The 18,223-nt window shown below is 37.1% G+C and overlaps 1 protein-coding gene across 1 annotated transcript; it reads left to right on the top strand.

Moving 5' to 3' along the window:
- Positions 1 to 65: 65 nt before the first annotated feature.
- SYAP1 (synapse associated protein 1) lies at positions 66 to 17,836 on the top strand. The gene is made up of 9 exons (XM_083843725.1): positions 66 to 360; positions 3,254 to 3,372; positions 5,804 to 5,870; positions 7,424 to 7,497; positions 7,824 to 7,963; positions 8,625 to 8,770; positions 13,981 to 14,039; positions 15,026 to 15,173; positions 16,711 to 17,836. The coding sequence occupies exons 1-9, from the start codon at positions 165 to 167 to the stop codon at positions 16,836 to 16,838; spliced, it is 1,077 nt and encodes a 358-aa protein (XP_083699851.1). The 5' UTR covers positions 66 to 164; the 3' UTR covers positions 16,839 to 17,836.
- The last annotated feature ends 387 nt before the right edge of the window (positions 17,837 to 18,223 follow it).

Below are 18,223 nucleotides of genomic sequence, written 5' to 3'. Positions count from 1 at the left end.
GGGGGGAGGGGGGGGCGGCCACTGCCGCCGCGGCGGGGGTTGTGAGCCCCGCCCCGCCTCGGGGCCACGCCCACCCGGAAGTAACGTATGCGGAAGGAGAGGGGGGGGCTCGGCCGTCGGCCGGCGGGGCGCTGCCGTTAACCGCCGTTAAGCGGCCGGCCGCCATGTTGCGCGGGCTGGGCAGCTGGCTGGGGCTGGAGCGGGCGGGCGAGGAGAAGCTGCTGCTGCCGGCCGAGGAGGGCGGCGGCCCCGCTGAGGAGGAGGAGCGGAAGCAGCGGGAGGAGGAGGAGGACGGAGCCGTGCGGAGCCAGGAGCCGGCGGACTCGGAGGCGCTCCTCAGCCAGGCCAAGGGACTCGGCAGTGAGTGTCGGCCCGCCGCCGTGCCGGGGGCTGGGGGGGAAACCCCCACACGCCGCCACCACCGCCCCGCTTCCCCTCCGGTACCCCCCGGCCCGAGTGTCCCCGTCCTCCCGGTGCCTAAAGGGGGCCTGCTTAGCCGCTGGTCCTGTTGTCGCTGCAGGAGTGGTGCCTTTGCGTTTTTGTCATCTTTCCTAGGAAAATAATGATTTTTTGATGATTTCAGGGAGCTTATCCCTTGTGAGGCAGGGCTGTAGGCAAGGATTCTGCACTGCTGTTGTAGATTCTTAAGTAAAACTCCCCCAAAACACGGCTCTGCAGGCAAGGTGTTTCTCACTGGTGCCCTGATCTTCTGTGACATTAGTTTGAGGTGTTGCTTTAACGTACTTGTCCTGGATTTCTGAAAAGCAGCAAATTATCTGTGTAGTTTGGTCAGACACTTGCCTGGTTGTTCATCTAAGTAGAGCCTAATCTGCTGGCCCCTCCGATTGTCCAGGAGGGAAAAAATACTTTGAATTTTCAGAAGAATAAGTATTGAGTGTTATGGATAAAAGAGTCCGTCCTATAATTTGCTCTGATAAAGAAACTTTGATAAACAGATGCATGCATACATTCCCTGTGACACCAGGAAAATTGTCGTGGAAAGGTCCTTTTGTAAGAATTGGGACGTCACTACTGTAACACGTGATAACCCTAGAAATATTTGCATGACTAATGACCAAGGTAGCTGTGTGAAAGACTCCCCTAGCACTTAAAAAGTATTCTACTGATAAAACCCGAAGCCTTATATTTGTTCTTTTGTTTAATATGTCATTAGAAAGGATAGGAGAATTTGTCATTACAAATTAACAATAAACGTATTGTTAGGTGTATATTCTTAATACAGGCATAGATTTGTAAGAGGAACCAAAACTTTCTCTTTCATTTGAAAGTCAAAGTGTTTTTCCACCACTAATTCGGTTCCAAGGTTAAGTACCACGTCGTACTGGGGCTTTGTAAGTGCCTTGGCATAAGAAGAATGCCCATCCTTAATGGAAAGAAAAAAAAACATTTTGCTTTTCAGACTGTTTTCAGGACTGGCCAAAAGCACTTTGCTCAATACCAAAAAGTTGCCAGGCAGCAAATGTTTCAGACTGTTTTGCACTTAAAGCAATTGCGTGTCAAATGCAAAACAATTGCGTTGCAAAGGAAGCTTCCATGGATACGTAAAATAACCAATAAAAGCTTGTGAGGAGGAAACAATCCAGTAGGCTGCTGCTTCCTCTACTGTCCCAAGAGGGATACTGTATTTCTGTCTATATGAAGGGTAGTAGATAGGCATGTTGTTTTTTTTTTTTTGTCAAGCATGTGATGGGATGTGAAGCCTGATAACAGATGGCAAAGATATGGGCAAGTTATTGTAGGAAGTTCGGTTGCCACCATTCTGTGCCTTACAGAAGGAAGTTGTGTATGAAAAAATGGCTGGTTTAACGGATAGCTAGGCCTCTCCATTTTTCAGTATTAATTTGGTGGTATCGTTAAGAAAGAATGTTTTATGTGCTTCAGAGAACGACAGTCAGCTTTCCAGAAGGTGATATGAATGTTCCAAAGTAACTCATTCTACCAGTGGTGAGCAACCATGTGTTAAAACATTTTTTTTCATGTGGTAAGGTTATTTGTTACATTGCTAACTGATAAGGAACTTGAATTTTTGTGAGACCCTTCCTGAAAATGAAGGTGTTTTTTCATTTGTTTGTTTTAAACAGAAGTGATGTTTGTTTTTGAAAGCCCCGTGTATAAAAGTGCGGGTCAGTTCCGGGATAACTGAAAGATCCTTATTGTCCCACGTGTTTTGTGTTCTTACTAATGCTTCAAGTGTATCTTCAGTAGCGACCATGCAATTTAGGTCCACCATTACTACTTCCCTCCTTCTAACCCTAGAATTATACTATTTACTATAGCACTTACTGACATTGTAAATACCACAGCAGTGATATTACAGTAATAATAGATCTGATTAAACGTAATAAAGTGTTTGTGACATTGCGTAATTATCTGAGAAATAAACAGTGTCAATGTTGTTTTTAAGATCCTCTGTCAATAAACTGGTATTTAACGTTTCTAAAGGTTCCTGGTAGACCTCTTGCTGCTTGCCTTTGTTCTGACTCCTTTAATTGGAAGCTAACAATACAAGCAACTGCCTGTGCTACATAGTTCCTTCCCTGCCACCTTTCTGCCCTTCAGCACTGCCAATACAGAAAACGCTAGTTACAGTTTTTAAAGTAATTGTTCTCCCACTGAACATATTTAGAAAAACAAACATTGTCACACTGTTTCTAATGGAGCTAGAACACCACCACAGTGGGAAATAGAAAAGGGCAAGCACCAACAGCAAGCTTCAGTCTTAAGAATTTTGAAGGAATGTGAAGTGTTACTTACCAGGACTTTTTCATGCATTCATTTGTCTCGCTTCATCAGACTTTATTGTGCATGTTGATATTCTAAAAAATATAATTATTTTAATACTGTTGCTAGAGTTACTTCATTGCTTAAGGTCTCAGAAATACTTAAGTGAAATTATGAAAGCCATTGTTTCCGAATATTGATTGAAAAGCAGTGTGTCAAGAGAAATTAGGAGTGTTTGATTTAGTAATCAACATTCAAGTATAGAGATTTGTTTCCCAGAAAACTTTGATCAAATATATGGTTTGATCATTGTCTAGACTAGAGAAGATGTGAACTAGAAAGGGATAAGAATAGGATTTTAGGATTTCTTTGGAGGTCAGAGCTGGGTTAAATGATTTTGAAAGAAGACTTCAAGTATGTATCCAAACGTATAAAGAGAAATGTGATATTAGTATGAGAACTGGATGTAAAGATACCTTTTTTCAACTCTTGTCCTTCTCATCTGTGAAAGGTTACCTCTTCAATTTCGCCACTGCTGCCACAAAAAAGATATCTGAATCCGTTGCCGAAACAGCACAGACCATAAAGAAGTCTGTAGAAGAAGGAAAAATCGACAGTATCATTGATAAGGTATTTTATTTCTTGATACTTTATCTGAAAGATCTGCTCGCATACTGTCCTGGTAATGTGTAACAAATCCAGCATGTGATAACATTTCTTTAAGCTGGTTTTAGCAATTGCGTATTTCATTTACAGGTATCTCCTGTCACGATAAATGATGTGACTGAAATGTTCATTCAGGATAAGTGTGCAAAAAAAAAAGTCAAATCTGCTTTACTCAATGCTGCACCTGTGTTTACTTCCTTCAGGATGTAAATATACTGGAGAAAGAACAGCAGAAAACATAAAGTGATGAAATAGGGGAAAAGGCTGGAAGAATTAGAGACAGACAGTTGGGAGATGCGTAGTTATTTTTCTTTTTCCAATTAAGTGGGAAGAGGAAATGCTGTAGCATGTCTCATAAATGTATCTCTGTAGCAAGATTCAGAATGAGGTCAGCTTTGTGGATATTGTGTAGTAAGGGCCTAGAGCTATACAGGTATGTGTTCATAAGACCTAGTGAGCTAATGAAACACCTTGCTATGGTCCTGTTCTTTTCCCTCACCCTGCCATTCATCTCTTGCCCTCCCATTTCTTGGCTGCAGGCTCCCGTTGCTTTAATTCTGCAGCAAGTGTTTTTGTAGAGGAAAGGTAGCTTGGAAGGGAAGTGGCCAAAACCAAGCCAGTTGTAGTGGAACTGTGCATCTGGGAGTGCCAGGCACAGGAGATACAGCTAGCCCCATCCTACTGCTACTCTCAGACACCCCTTCCCAGAAACTAAAGAATTCCTTTTTTTTTAATACAATGAGATTCAGTTTTTGTTGTAATAAATGTTTGTGTCCTTTTTCCAAATTAATCATCAAAACACACTTTAAATTTCTGTTATGGTTTAATTTTTAATGATGCTGGGGAAAAAAGGGAAAAATAGACTAAGAAGGTTATTTGATCATTTATTACACAAGCAGTAGCACTCATAAAATATGCTGTAGGTACTTAGTGACAGTTTCTTACGCCTAAAGTTTCATTTTCTTTTCTCTGTACTTTAGGTAATGTAAATTCTGTATTTTGACTTAAAAGTTTACATATGGCAGAAATAGGATTATAGCTTCTATAGCATCCTAAAGCTGTTCTCTTAACCATATCAATTATTTTATTCTATAAATGCTAAAAAATCATGTAACTTACACCCAGAAGGAACCACAATGATTTATTATTATAATAGGCACTACAATAGCTTTCTCATTGATACTAACCTTAAGCTGAAATGGCGGGGCGTTGAATTAAAAAAAAAAAAAAATTGATAGGTATTCATCATGATTTTTCCTGACATCTTACATGCTTTTTGGCAACTTGTTGATCCGTTTGATTACTTCTTAAAATTTGTATCTTGAAATATCTTACAATAGGTTTAAATATTCACTTCTAATTTCCAGCAATATTCCTTTTTCTTTTTTGCCTGTGCTTTCAAGTACAGAAAAACATTTGCATTGTTAAATAGGTTATGGCATTCCTACCTATGAAATTTGTTTTAAATGGCCTCAAGTTTGCACCAGGGGAAGATTAGGTTGGTTATTGGGAAAAATTTCATTACTGAAAGGGTTGTGAAGTATTGGAACATGCTACCCAGGCAAGCAGTTGAGTCACCATCCCTGGAGGTCTTCAAAAAATGTGTAGATATAGAGTTTAGGGACATGGGTCTTGCTTAGGGACACGTTGGGCTTGCCAGTGTTAGGTTAAAGGTTGGACCAGGTATCTTACAGGTCTTTTCCAACCAAAATGATTCTATGATTCTAAATCTCTGAAACTTTTGCCGCAAAATGCACAATGCTGTGTTTTACATCAAGTGTATAACTCTTCCATGACCATTCCCTATTTTTCAATGTTAATTTCTATAAAGGATATTTCTGAATGTAATTTTATGATGAAAATTTGTCACCGTTATAGGTGGAGAAATTATTTGATTTCAGCTAAGCACACCTTCTGAAAGTCATACTTGACAATTTTATAAGTCTGATTTATTGCAATGGATTTATTTCTTAGTCAAGTCTTGAATCTTACCCTAAGACCAAGCGTATTTTAAGTTCTTAGTCTTTCTTAAAACATGTTTAAATAGGTCTAAACAGTCTGTCTGTCTGATATGTAAGGAGGGAAAGGTATGCACGGTATGCTGATGTTCAGGTTAAGTCCATAAACTGGGACTTTCCGTTGTGATCTTTGTCCCCTGAACTTAATAAAGTTATAAATGTAATTTTTGAAAGAGTTCATTTAGTTTAAATGCAAAATCAAATGCTTGAGTAAAGCAGAATGTATGATTGCCGCAAAGAGTCCTTAACTTACAGAAAGGGCCTGAGAGAAGACATACAAGAATGTGTTACTGAGAAGTATTTGAAAGCATTTTCTGAACAGACATGAAACAAAGGAAGCGAGTTTGTTTATTGTGGTTCCATAATTTTTATTTTAGACAATTATTGGAGACTTTCAGAAGGAACAAAAGAAGTTTGTCCAAGAACAGCAAACAAAAAAATCAGGTAATATAAACTATTTTGAATAATGCACGATACTGCATAAACTAAAATTTTCTGAGGGCTGGGTAACTGAGCTATATCTAGGCCTAATCCATCAGATCTCTGTTTAACGAAACATTTATATGGCAGAACTTTATATATTTGGTGGGATAGGAAGATGACATTTTTAAGTGATGTCATCGTTACGTTGTCTTGTAAGTTTAGATTTGGCTTTTTAACCAAATTCAACTTTTGAAATCAACTGAAAGATCAGTGTGCTAGCAAAGCTGTTGCCTTACGGTTGTTTTGAATTTCAAGCCTGTGTATTTATTGAAAACAGTCATGCTGATTACCTTTCTTTTGAGTTTTGGCAGTTGCGTCACGTTTTCTTAATGAAATGAAAAACACGGGTTAGGGGTTGCACTGTAATATTTAATGAGTCACTGTAGGAGTAGTTGCTCTGCTTACATTAAAGGCATAATTGCTCTTTTGCTTTCCCGTAACTCTTTTGCTCTGTAATTATCTGTGATCTAAATCCTATGAGTTATCCACCCATGTACTATTAAGACAAGTGGATGTATCTGAGACTTTAAAATAGGCACTTTTTTCTACATTATGCTTCATCATTTGGGTTATATCTCTTTTAATGTGTTACCTGGATATAATAATTTGTTACAGTTTGAATAATTAGTGGCTTTATTGTTAATCTTGTATTTGTGAGTAAACTTTGGAATCTGATGAAATATTCCTACAAGTTTCATGAAACTGGGTGGCTACATTGACAAGAAAGAGGAGACAGGGAGAGAGATGGCCTAATGGATTAGCATGGCCTAATGGATTAGCATTCACGTTAGCATGTGAATCCACGTGGGTAAAAGTTTGCTTAGATCAAGTAAATACGCATAGATAATTGAGTGCACAAGAATTGTGTTAACTCGTTCGGATGAATTATAGTATCTCTGCGGGCTGAATTTGCATCGGCAGTGAAGAGATTAATAAAGTTTTATACATCTAGAATAGTTTATTTTCTCTGTGTGCAGGCTACAGAATTATTCTGGAAGCATCTGTGTAAATATGTAAATCAGGTCAGCTGCAGTATGCTTTTTCAATGTATAATTCATTGTAATTTGTAATAAATCTGTATTTTTCACCATAGGTGAAGAATTGGTGTCCTCTGGTTATCAGAAAATTAATATGCTAATAAATATTTTGAAATTTTAATTTAGGCAAAGTTTACATGTTTAAAGTGAGTCTAGAAATTTCTATTTGCAGGCAGCTTACACAGTTACACAGCTTTACTTCAGTAACTAAACAAAGAGGCAGTAAATTCTGACACTGAAGAAACCTCCACAGTTTTTGTTTTATAATTACAGAAATCAGCAACTATTTAAATTTTTTCTTTACCTCTGATAAGCAAAGATCCAGGCCTACAGTGGTCTTATGGATGTCTTGTGCCTGAAGCTTAGTTTAAGAAAAAGGAACAATGAACTAACTTGCTGATGCAAGTCTACTTATTTTTGAGACTTTTGTTTTTTAAAGTAGTACAAATGCAAATATTTTCCTTCTTTCAATAACAGAAGCAGCAGTTCCTCCTTGGGTAGACAGCAATGAAGAAGAGACAATTCAACAACAAATACTGGCCTTATCAGCAGTAAGTATTTATCTGTTTTTTTGTTGTTGGAAAGATTAAAACTGCTTTTGTTTTTCTAAAGGAAGTTTGTCTGACATTGTTAAATTATTTTCAAAATACTTCTTTAAATGTGTGTCACAGTACTGATCTTGTGCGAAGTAAGCAGGATTTATTTCAGCATTAACTTGAGTCAAAGTAGATCAACAGTATGATTTTTGATTTTTATAAAAAGCTTTACAGCTTTGTGCTGTAATAGAATTATGTCAGAAGTGGGATTTGGTGGTGGTGGTGTGTGAAACGCAATAACCTTTTTTTGATATTAGTTAACTGTCATATGTTTTTCAAAGGATAAACGAAACTTTCTGAGGGATCCTCCAGCAGGTGTTCAGTTTAATTTTGACTTTGATCAAATGTACCCTGTTGCGATGGTGATGTTACAAGAAGATCAGCTTCTCAATAGGATGAGGTTTGATCTCGTCCCTAAACAGTAAGTAATTTTTGCTGGTAACTGTATAACACAGTACTTTTAATGTATCTGTAAATATTCCTAACTTACAACCTTTTTTTCTACTTCCTTCAATTCTTTCTGTACTTCCTCTGTATGTATTTTATATCTACCAGTTTCAAATACATGGGATATTGCACGTGCATTGCAGTTTAGCAATTAAAGTAAAGAACAGAAGTCTTACAAATTTGGAACTACTAAGGACCCCTTGTTTTTAGTATAGGAGAAGTCTTAATTTTTTTTCTAAGTCTAGTGCGGTAAATAGTTGAAAACCTTTTTCCCAAACAAAGGTAAATGCAGCAACAAAAAAATTCATATCCAAGGATGTAATTGACACCCCCAAGAGATGATTACAGATAGTCAGAGGCTCCCTGGAGAAATGACAAAATAATACAAAACAGTAGTATTGCAAGCAAGAGAAACTGGTTTTGAGCAGACAATGTAACTGTTGTGGAAGAGATCAAGAATTTTTATAATGATAGACTCTTTTTTTTAATTGCTTATATCACAAATTTCTAAGTTTTCACTTGAGGCAACTCTGCTTAACCCTTTCCTCTGCATATTTATATTTAGTTCATTGCTAGATGGTGAAAGCAAACATATTTCCAAATGTAGTAATCAATATCTGTTTCTCTCTCTATAGTGTAAAGGAGGAGGTGTTCTGGAGAAATTATTTCTACAGAGTGTCCCTAATTAAACAATCTGCACAGCTCACCGCACTTGCTGCTCAACAGCAAGCAGCAGGAAAAGAAGAGAACAAAGGCAGAGAAGAGGATAGTCAACTGACAGGTGTGGAAGAAATTTGTTTTGGCACAGGTTATTAAGTTAAAGTCGTGCCTACTGACTGTATGCATCATGTGACAGAATTTTTATCCTTGATTTTCTATGAAATCAGGACTTCTCTCATCATACTCAGTCTGTTTGTTAGAAGGGGGGAAGGGGGCTCCCAGTGCTTTTAACCGGTTTTGCAATTTCAGCCAACTTTGGAAGAAGACTGCAAGTCTCAAGAGATGAAATTTTATACTCTGCTTATAACGGCTCTCCACCACCAGTGGTTTCTGGTGCACTATTTTGACCTGCCAGAAGTCCCAGGTACCTTTGGTTCACCTGACAGATAACAGCTCCTAGCCAACCCAGCATGCCCTTTGCTCTCGCTTGTCTCAGCACATGTTCTTTTGCTTAGGCCTCAGGTCAAACAGAAGTAAGTTAGTGATATTGGGGTAAAATTACTGTGGTGGCAGAGGCACGTAGGACATGGAAAGGCATGCAATGTGTTATAGAAATGGAGGAAGACCAGTACATAACGCTGTCCAAGATTCAACCTTGAGATAAAAAAGCCACCTTAACGTATGTTTCTTCAGTTATGCTGATCAGTGTATGCAATACATTCTTACTGACCCTCTTTTGAGTCACTGGGCATCTTTACCTGCATGCAAACAAATTCTTCCTGCAGGAATATGTGCGGCTTAAGAGTACGAAGCAGTTACTGGCTAAGACACAAAAGATATCTAGTAGCTCATAAAATAATAGCCTGAGCTAGGTTACATTCACCACCTCCAATGAATTTTTGCAGGTGGAATAGGCACTGGGCAGGAGGATAAAGCCTTTGCTGTACCTTGGAAAGATTTGCGTATCCCCAGATTAAAAAAAAAAAAAATCATCATCAAATCCACTAGTGCTGATGTTGTCCTGATGACCTTGCCAGCCTGACTGACAACCTGCTGATCAGTGCCAAGCTGACTCCGTTTTCCCTCTTTCAGATATATCTTTCCATGTTGATAGTTTTCCTCTCTAGTCTTTACACTACTAATGATCCCATCTTTGTAATGTTACTTCAGTCTCTAATATCACCTTTCTTAACTTTTTACAGGCTTTCTCACAGCATTCTTGCTCAACTTGGTAATTTTCCACACAATCTGAGCCAAGGTTACTCATCTGGGCCCTGGTTCCTTGGATATAGGCAGCTAAATCTTGGGTTGCAGGGAAGGTTATTGGGAGATTACAGAGCTGGGCTGGCATGTTGCATAGAAGGTACTTTTTTCAAAAAGGATTGTAGTTTCCTCAAGTTGTTTTTTTGTTTGATTTTGTTTTGTGCGTGTGCATGCCTTTGTCACTTTGCCTCATTCTGTTTCTTTCTCGTAGGATTTGTTCAGCGTGTGTGTGTGTGTTAGCACAGGCAAAGACCCTCTAGAATGAACAAAGCAGAGTGGAGTCAGTGGAGTCCTTGTTCCATAGCTGTATAATCACAGATGACTTTGACTCTGCTAAAGGTGCTGCCTTTTGGTGTCACCTTCCCTGCCTCTGTGGCAACTGTTTCGGTGGATAGTCTCCTGCTCTTTTGTGCTGTGCTGTATGGTTTTGTCTATTTTGTCTGTCTGTCTATTTGACAGACTCCTCCTGATCATTTGCACTCACATTCTCTCTTTAATCTTACCTGCATAAGTAGCTTCAATTCTGTACTTTTTTTTACTAGTAATGATTACTAAAGTCTACTCATCTGATTTTTACATGTCATGTAGCTCTGTATTCTCATGTAAATCTAGCATCTTGTCATAGGTGCCTTATATTTTGCTTGCCCAAAACCATGAACCATGTTTTTCTTCCTTTTGTATACTATTTCCATACTTAATTGCATTAATTGGAAATCAGACAAGACGTATAGTAATACTATTGATAACTAGCATTATTTAGGATTTCTGATTTTTCATAAAATATTGTTCATGTGTTCATGCATTTCTTAACCCTTATGCTTATCAAAATATGGGCCAAAAAGTCATTTCTTCAGGAAGCTATAAACTGGTCAGCAATTATAAAGGAAGGATAGTTTGAGATGGGTGAAAAAAAGTCAACTGTATATGAAAAACAGCCTCAAAGATGTTAATTCTTGACAAAGTTCATATAATTATTAGATGTCTGTGTAAAAAAAAAAAATCAAACAAAATGAAGATGGAAGGAAAACATAAAAGGAAAAAAGAAAACACAGTCACTTTTTACCAAGAGTTAACTGAGAATCCCCCAAGATTTGTTTTTGTGGAAGCTGCAACTTTATTTTTTTTCCTTGTATAACAGAACTGTTCTTCAATGCCTTACGCTAACTCTTTAATCAAAGTAGAGATTTTCTGTCTTTAGCTTCTGGTGCAGGCTGTACTTAAGCTTGTTTCCTAATTAACTGTTCATCTCGTAGCATTCCTACAGTCTCACCGCATTCAGCCCCCATTTTTGTCGTATCCTATGAGCAAATTGTGTTTACTGCTACCCTGTATAGGTGCCATCCAACTCAGGAAATTGCTGGGATTCTCACTGTTTCATAAACCTTTACACCTAACTGCCATCTAAATGCATTTATATCATTTTTTCTTCTTGGATGTCTTTATTTTTTGAGAGTTTGGGGGTTTGGCTTGTTTTTGTTGTTGGTAGTGGTAATTTTGTTCTTTTTCTTTTGGATTTCCTTTTAGATTTCTTTTCCTTTGGTTTTTTCATTACACCAACTGATAGGGTTGTATTGTAGACTATTAAGAGTGGTTACTGTCTTCTCTGGTTTCTGTAGTGCCTCACAGTAAATCTTTATATTGTATCCTTTCATTTATTACTGCCTTTTAGTTCTTTTGGTTGCATTTGGAAAGACCAGAAAAGAAAAGTTCTGCCAAAAGATTTTCTTCATTATAGTTGATAAGCATATTCCTTGCAAAGCCTTTTTACTATTAGTAAGCTTCCCCTTACCCCTGAGCTTTTTGATTTCTGTTTCTGCATATCACTGCTTCAGTAAACCAATTCCAGAAAAAAAGAAAGCTATCACTGTTGTGGCTGATTGGCTAGTCAAATAAAAGTTTTTTTCTGTCATTAATTAAAATGCTGAAGGTTTCCTTTACAACCTTGTTTTTTTTTAAAAAAAAAGTTCAATACTCAAATTTGCCAAGCCATGTCTGTTCTGGTGGAAGTGTCTCAATTCTACAGGAGAGACAGGGCAACTGAACTTACTGAACAACAAAACTGTCATCGTTGAGTCATCCAAGTGCTTAGAAAGTGCTAGAGAAAGTTGCTGGATTATACCCAAAGAGCTCTTCCAGTAAAACTTTACCATTGTGACTGAAAACAAAACATATGTTCATTTTGGGGGGAAAAATATATAGCATCTTTTGGCCTGTGAAGGTTCTCATATGATTCAGAAGACTGCTATAGAGATATGCAGATAGGTTAACCATCCTAATGGCTATATTTTATGCAATGGAAAGATACATTTACTAAACTACAGTAAATATGTTTTGTTTGATTTCGAGACTTCCTAGGTGTAGGAGCTCTGAATCATCTGTGTTGGTTTTGTTTTATATGACCTTTTTGAAGGTTGGCTTCCCTAATTGGGGGGGGTAAAACTAGCAATACTTGCCTGTTGGTAACTTTTCATAATATTCAGAGTGTCTCGTAAAGCTAAGTCTACAAAACAGAATTAATTGCCTTCATTTTATCTCCATCTGTCTCCTCTTTACGTGTTGTTTTCACAAAGTTTAACTAGCATGATTCATGTGAAGGAGGAAAAAAGGAACAAATGGAAAGCTTTTCATGTTCTGACCTAGAAACTCTATGCATGTAAGTTCTATGACAATGTTAGATTCTGCTCCTTCAGGCAGAGCTATTTACTTGGGAGTTAAGTTACCTCATGGGCAGGGAGCACATCAGCAGCAGAGGGTACGATGCTAGGCCAGTAGACGCAGAGCAGTGCCAATGGTACGTTAGTTGCATTAGACTGGTGCACGGCCTAGCACAGCGCTGCTGTGCTGCTTCTGCATGAGAGAAGGAGGTGGAGCCCGAGGCACCTCTTCTGCCCAGTGCTTTGGGTGCCCATTGAGCAGCAAAGCGCTAGTGCAGTGTTCCACAGCCTCCCCTGGCTGGGAATAGTGGAGCCTCTTTGGACGTGGTGTTGGGTACAAGAACAGATCCTGTGAAGATTTAGGGAGGGGAAGGAGAAAAGAGGATGTGACAGAGCAGTGGCCGTTTAGCAGATGAGCTGTATAAGCTGTGACAGCTACCAATTAGAGAATTATTTTAATTAGAGCTGATCTTAATTTTGGAAATTAAACCTGAAAAATTCCCTCTTCAGAAATCACTGAGTAAGCAGGAAAGGTCCACCCGGCTACACTGCAATAAACACAGCTGCAAGCTCACAGCTGCTTTGCATGTTTAAACAAATAAACTGCTAAGCAAGCACTCCATCACTACTACAACCTGCCCAGCATGTTAATTGTTCCTGCAGCCATCTGTTATTGTTAACCCTCTACCCCACTAGTGACATGAGGAGGAAAGTTGGGGTGTTCCTTTATCTACCAAGAAAAAGATCTGTACTTCTTTGTCAACAATCATTGTCTTCCCAGTACCATGCTGCTACATTGAGAATGCGCAGTGAGTTTTAGGAAATCTGGAACACCTTCTAGGGTTTGTTTTTCAATGACTTCTGCCTGTGTGAAAGGTGAGACTCCGGAGCACTCTTGTGTAGTTTTAGGGGTATGTGTGCAGATAGTCTGCTGTATGTAAGAGCTGGTACCCATGTCAGTAGTAGTACCCAAGCAGGGAAGTTTGGTAAGTTCCATGGTAGGTGGTACCTGTATTTCCTGAGGAAGTCTACATGTTTGTACTTGAAATATCTCGCAGCATGTGATGCAATCTGTGAGTTTTTTATAGAAAACATTTTTCCCCATTTCCAGCTGTTCCTATTTATGTGGTTCTTTGGATTGTTTAATGGGGCAGAGGGGTTCCAGCGATTTAACTTTGGATTCATAATAAGTAAATGGTTTGCTGAATTTGCCTCAGTTAATTAAGATCAGAAATTTCCTTCTCTAGGTTTTGTTTGTTGCAAATGCCTTACCACTTATAGATGAACTCAGCCTCTAACCACCAGGATTCATTCAAGTTAAAAATAGTGTTTCCTTCTATATTTAGTATCTGTTGAGATTTCATTTACTCGTTATGTATTTACATGTAATCTATGATTTTCTCTCTCTTGCTAGAAACAATACGGCCAAAAACACCACCTGTTACAATAAAGCCTCAGATAAAATCTCAAGAGGTAAAAACATGTATTTATCTGGCATTTATTATGTGAAACTGTTATTTCATTGTTAATTATGCATCCTTTTGAGTAAGTTGAAACTGTAATAATATCTGACAGTCCAGTTCTAACTTGCTGCAGTTCTGCCATAATATTCATTTTCAGTAGAAGAAATAGTAATTTATCTGAAGTATCCTTTCATTAGTATCCTGCACGTTATAATAACAAAGATTTTTTTACTCTTCAGAGTAGCATTTCTAAAATCTTCAGAGTAGAAGGTTTGCATTGTATTTAGGCACAGTGGATACCTTCATAAAAATGTGTACTATGTTTTGTCCAACTCTTCAGCAGTGTCGAGCATAAATGCGGGAAATCTAAATTATGCATTGCCATAGCAACATTATTTTGTTGCAACAGCAAGAAGAGCTTTGACACTGCAGAAAACTTCACCTTAGATACCTAATGACCCTTGTTCATTTCTGAACTGTAAAATCAGTGCCAGAGAACACTTGGCAAAGCAGATCTGTGCATTCACTTGGCAATAATACGCAGTGGACTAAATTAAGCGAGAAACATTTCTGAAGAACAGTCTTCTCTTAATCTTATTTGTGTGTAGAAAACTATTATTGAATTAATGGTCAAAATTTAGTATCAGTCTTACGTACTTTTCTAAACTACTTATGAGTTCAGTATTGTTTCTGAACACTACGAAAACAGTTTTAAAGTTTTTAAGAGAATGCAGAAAGGGCCTAGGATGAAAAGCAGATCGTTTTCAGATTGTCTGTTGTTAACTGTACAAAAAATGGTCTTAAAGAAAAATAGCCTGTGCAGGAAAAGAATTGTCAGGGTAATGCATTTGGTTTGTTGGGTTTTCTGTTTTGTTTTGTTTTGTTTTTTTCTGGCTGTAACTAAAAGGCAGTCATTTGAATGAGTGAAAGTTTATATTGGTGACATACTATCCTCCCACTTTTTGGGTAAGCTTTTACAACACTATCTTATTACAGGATGAGGAAGAGATTTCCACAAGTCCAGGTGTATCAGAATTTGTGAGTGATGCCTTTGATGCCTGTAATTTGAATCAGGAAGACCTAAGAAAAGAAATGGAACAACTGGTGCTAGACAAAAAGAGAGAAGAGACCTCAGTAGTAGAAGGTAAAGCAGTTAGTACCTTCTGTGTCTTAAATACAATAATTCTAAAATAGGTTGATTTAAAAATAAATATATATTTTAATTAAGTTTAGAAAAGTAGATTTGTGACCCTTTTTCAAATTGTATTAAATATTTTGCAAGTAAATATTACAGAACTTAATAATAGTTCTTACCACCAAACTGTGTCATGTACAGAATGTTATCTGTGAGGAGTGTAAGTCCAAAGTAACTGACAATTCTTAGGTGGCTGTTTTATGAAAGTGACGGTGAAGTATTGTTTTGTCTACCTTTCTCTTCATTCTCTTTCATAGGTCATTATGTGCATGTGTTTTTTTTCTTTATTTAATGTAGGTAAAGTACAGTATTTGGAAGTAAAAGCTTCTTGTGATACCTGCTAAAAAGTCATTTTTTGCACCAGACTGTGAGTTTGCCAGGTGCCTTTGCTGTAAAAGGTTTACATGCATTTGGAATGGTTAACATTCAATAAATAGCTTTGACAATGTTGAGAAGAAAAAAAAAAGCAGGGTTTATTCTAAAAAAAAAAAAGTGTTTCAGAAGAACTAATACTGATGTAAAAAAGCATAAAAACAGTCTATAATGATGTAGCTCTGGCCATACTCAATGAGCTATTTACAGTGAAGACACTTTTATAAGTAGATAATCATAATACGTTTTTCAGAAGTTATTTTTCATTGTGTTTTGGATGTTGCTGAATCCTTGTTTTTTGAAATTGCTATTTTTTCCAATACATAGCCAAGCTTGCATCTGAATTTTTTTATGGAAGTGTTTCAATAATCCATTAATAAGTAATTTGTTCAAAGAAATCTCAGCTGGCCTTACTGACTTGGACTGTGGAATTACCCACCTTCTATGCTGAAGTACTAACCAACGTGTAACACATCAAACACCCACTTCTTCCCCCACGCTCTTACGTATCATAGGCAAAGTTAATTAAACAGATTAAAAACACAGGAGTGCCTTCTGACTCATTTTTTTGCCCTGAAGTATGAAATATGATTACCTTCAACTGGGATTAAATGGGCTTGCCTAGCTACAAATGTCAGTGAGGAGAAAAATTGCTTCACTTCAAAATTATCCACAGTATTTGATCCTGTTTTTTTCTTAATAGTATATTCAACGAACTTTATAACTTCATTCATTTTCTAAATAGCACAGCTTCCATCCACATCCCCCCAAGATTTAAAAGCATGAAGGGAGATTCCATTGATAGTAAACTGAAAGTCTGTAGGAAAAAAGTTAGCAAATGGATGCTTGTTACAGCTAAGCTATATATTCGCTTTTTATCTTTCTTTATTATAGTGTGCACACAGGAATACAGGCTAGTGTATTAATTAATTCCTATCTGTGGTCAGTCAGAAGATGAATTTCTGATCTTGTGGTTTCTCTAGTTTTGAAGGAGGATTGTCCATAAAATTCAAGGGACATAAGTGAGACTCAGTCCAAATTCATCTTGTTTTATATAAATAAGCAACATTTTTTGTCATCAAGTTTATTCTCACAAATAATTTCTCTCTCACAGAAGAGACTGCTGATTGGGAAAAGGAATTGCAACAAGAGCTTCAAGAGTATGAGGTGGTGACAGAATCAGAAAAACGTGATGAAAACTGGGATAAAGAAATAGAAGAAATGCTGCAAGAAGAAAGTTAAGCATTTTCACAAAATCACTATAACCCTAAACTTTTTCTGAAAACTGACATGGATTTCTGCTTTCATGTTTTGTTTCCTAAAGATCTTCAAAAGACGTAAAAGAATTTAAAATTGTTATAATTCCATATTGGGATACAACCAGTATTTCTGTTCTTTATATGAGCAATTTCTGAACTTCTTCATTCTTCTAAAGAAAAAAAAGACAGACACTGCAGGTTATATCTAATAATTAAAAATGATAACATTAGTCCATGAAGCAACGGTTTAGTTTGAGGCATTCTTAGCCAGTCAAGAAGCTCTGCAAGGAGATTTCTAAATCTAAGAATCTCAAGATTGTCTGCAGCCTTCAGTTTGGGATGTAAAAATGGATGTTGTAACTTAGTCCCTGAAAACAACACTTGTATTGTGTTTGCACTCTGATCCCTGTATAATCTGTAAATGTGTATTATTTTAAGGTACTTGTAGCTAGTAGCTTTCATGTGTATTTAACTTCCTTAACATATGTAGCCAAAGAATGTATAGAATACCCTATCAATTAACTTATAATGTTTAAAATACTTGTTCAGACTCCAAAAGAAGTACTGGTTTATTATTGATCACATATGATTAACTGGCAAACATTTAAACAAGAACAGAGTTTCTACCTTCTCGAGTTAACCTGTTGTTTTTATTAAATCATCATATTAAGATACCGCCTTTTCCTATAGAGAAAAACGGTTTAATGCATTCTTTATTTGGATAAATGCTATGTTTCCATTTAATTTTGCTGAGTGAGAAGAAATTAAATGTTTCTTTTTAAGTGCTGAAACATTTATGTAGAACTTTGGCTGGTTTGGACATCTTTATTAAATACTGTAGATATGTATAAAATTGGCTCACTTATTTGGAGGGAGGGCATGGTGGGGGACAAAAGTTTCAGACTTAATGCAGTTTTCAAAACTATACTTTGTCACTGTGCTTAAGATGTGGAGTTTAAATAAAAAGTTTTCTTTAAAGGATTTTTATCCTTATTAGGTGTATGGGTTTTTCCTGTAGTTTTATCGTTAAGTCAGTTTCTTTATATATATAAATGAAAATTTAATGTTCTATTTGTCATCAATTTCACAAACCATGACAAAGCATTCACAAAGTCCTAAATATGAAAGAAAATCAGTAAAATGAAGTAGGAGCCATTAAGTACAATTGAATTATAGCTGTGTTACTTGCAGAAAGCTGTCTTAATGACATAATTCTGCAGAAAACTTTTGGAAAGAGACTGAGAAGATTATAGCTGTAATTATTCACTCTGTTCATTCTGTGAGAATCAAAAAGAGCTATTTTAAACTGCTGTTTACTGTAAGAAAATACTATTTAAAATTGTTTTGATTAGCAGCTTGTACAGGAAG

Source organism: Anser anser, assembly GCF_964211835.1.
Source record: "Anser anser genome assembly, chromosome: 1".
NCBI lineage: Eukaryota > Metazoa > Chordata > Aves > Anseriformes > Anatidae > Anser > Anser anser.
The sequence above is the reverse complement of the archived record's forward strand: the minus strand, read 5'-3'. Positions and strand labels throughout refer to the sequence as shown.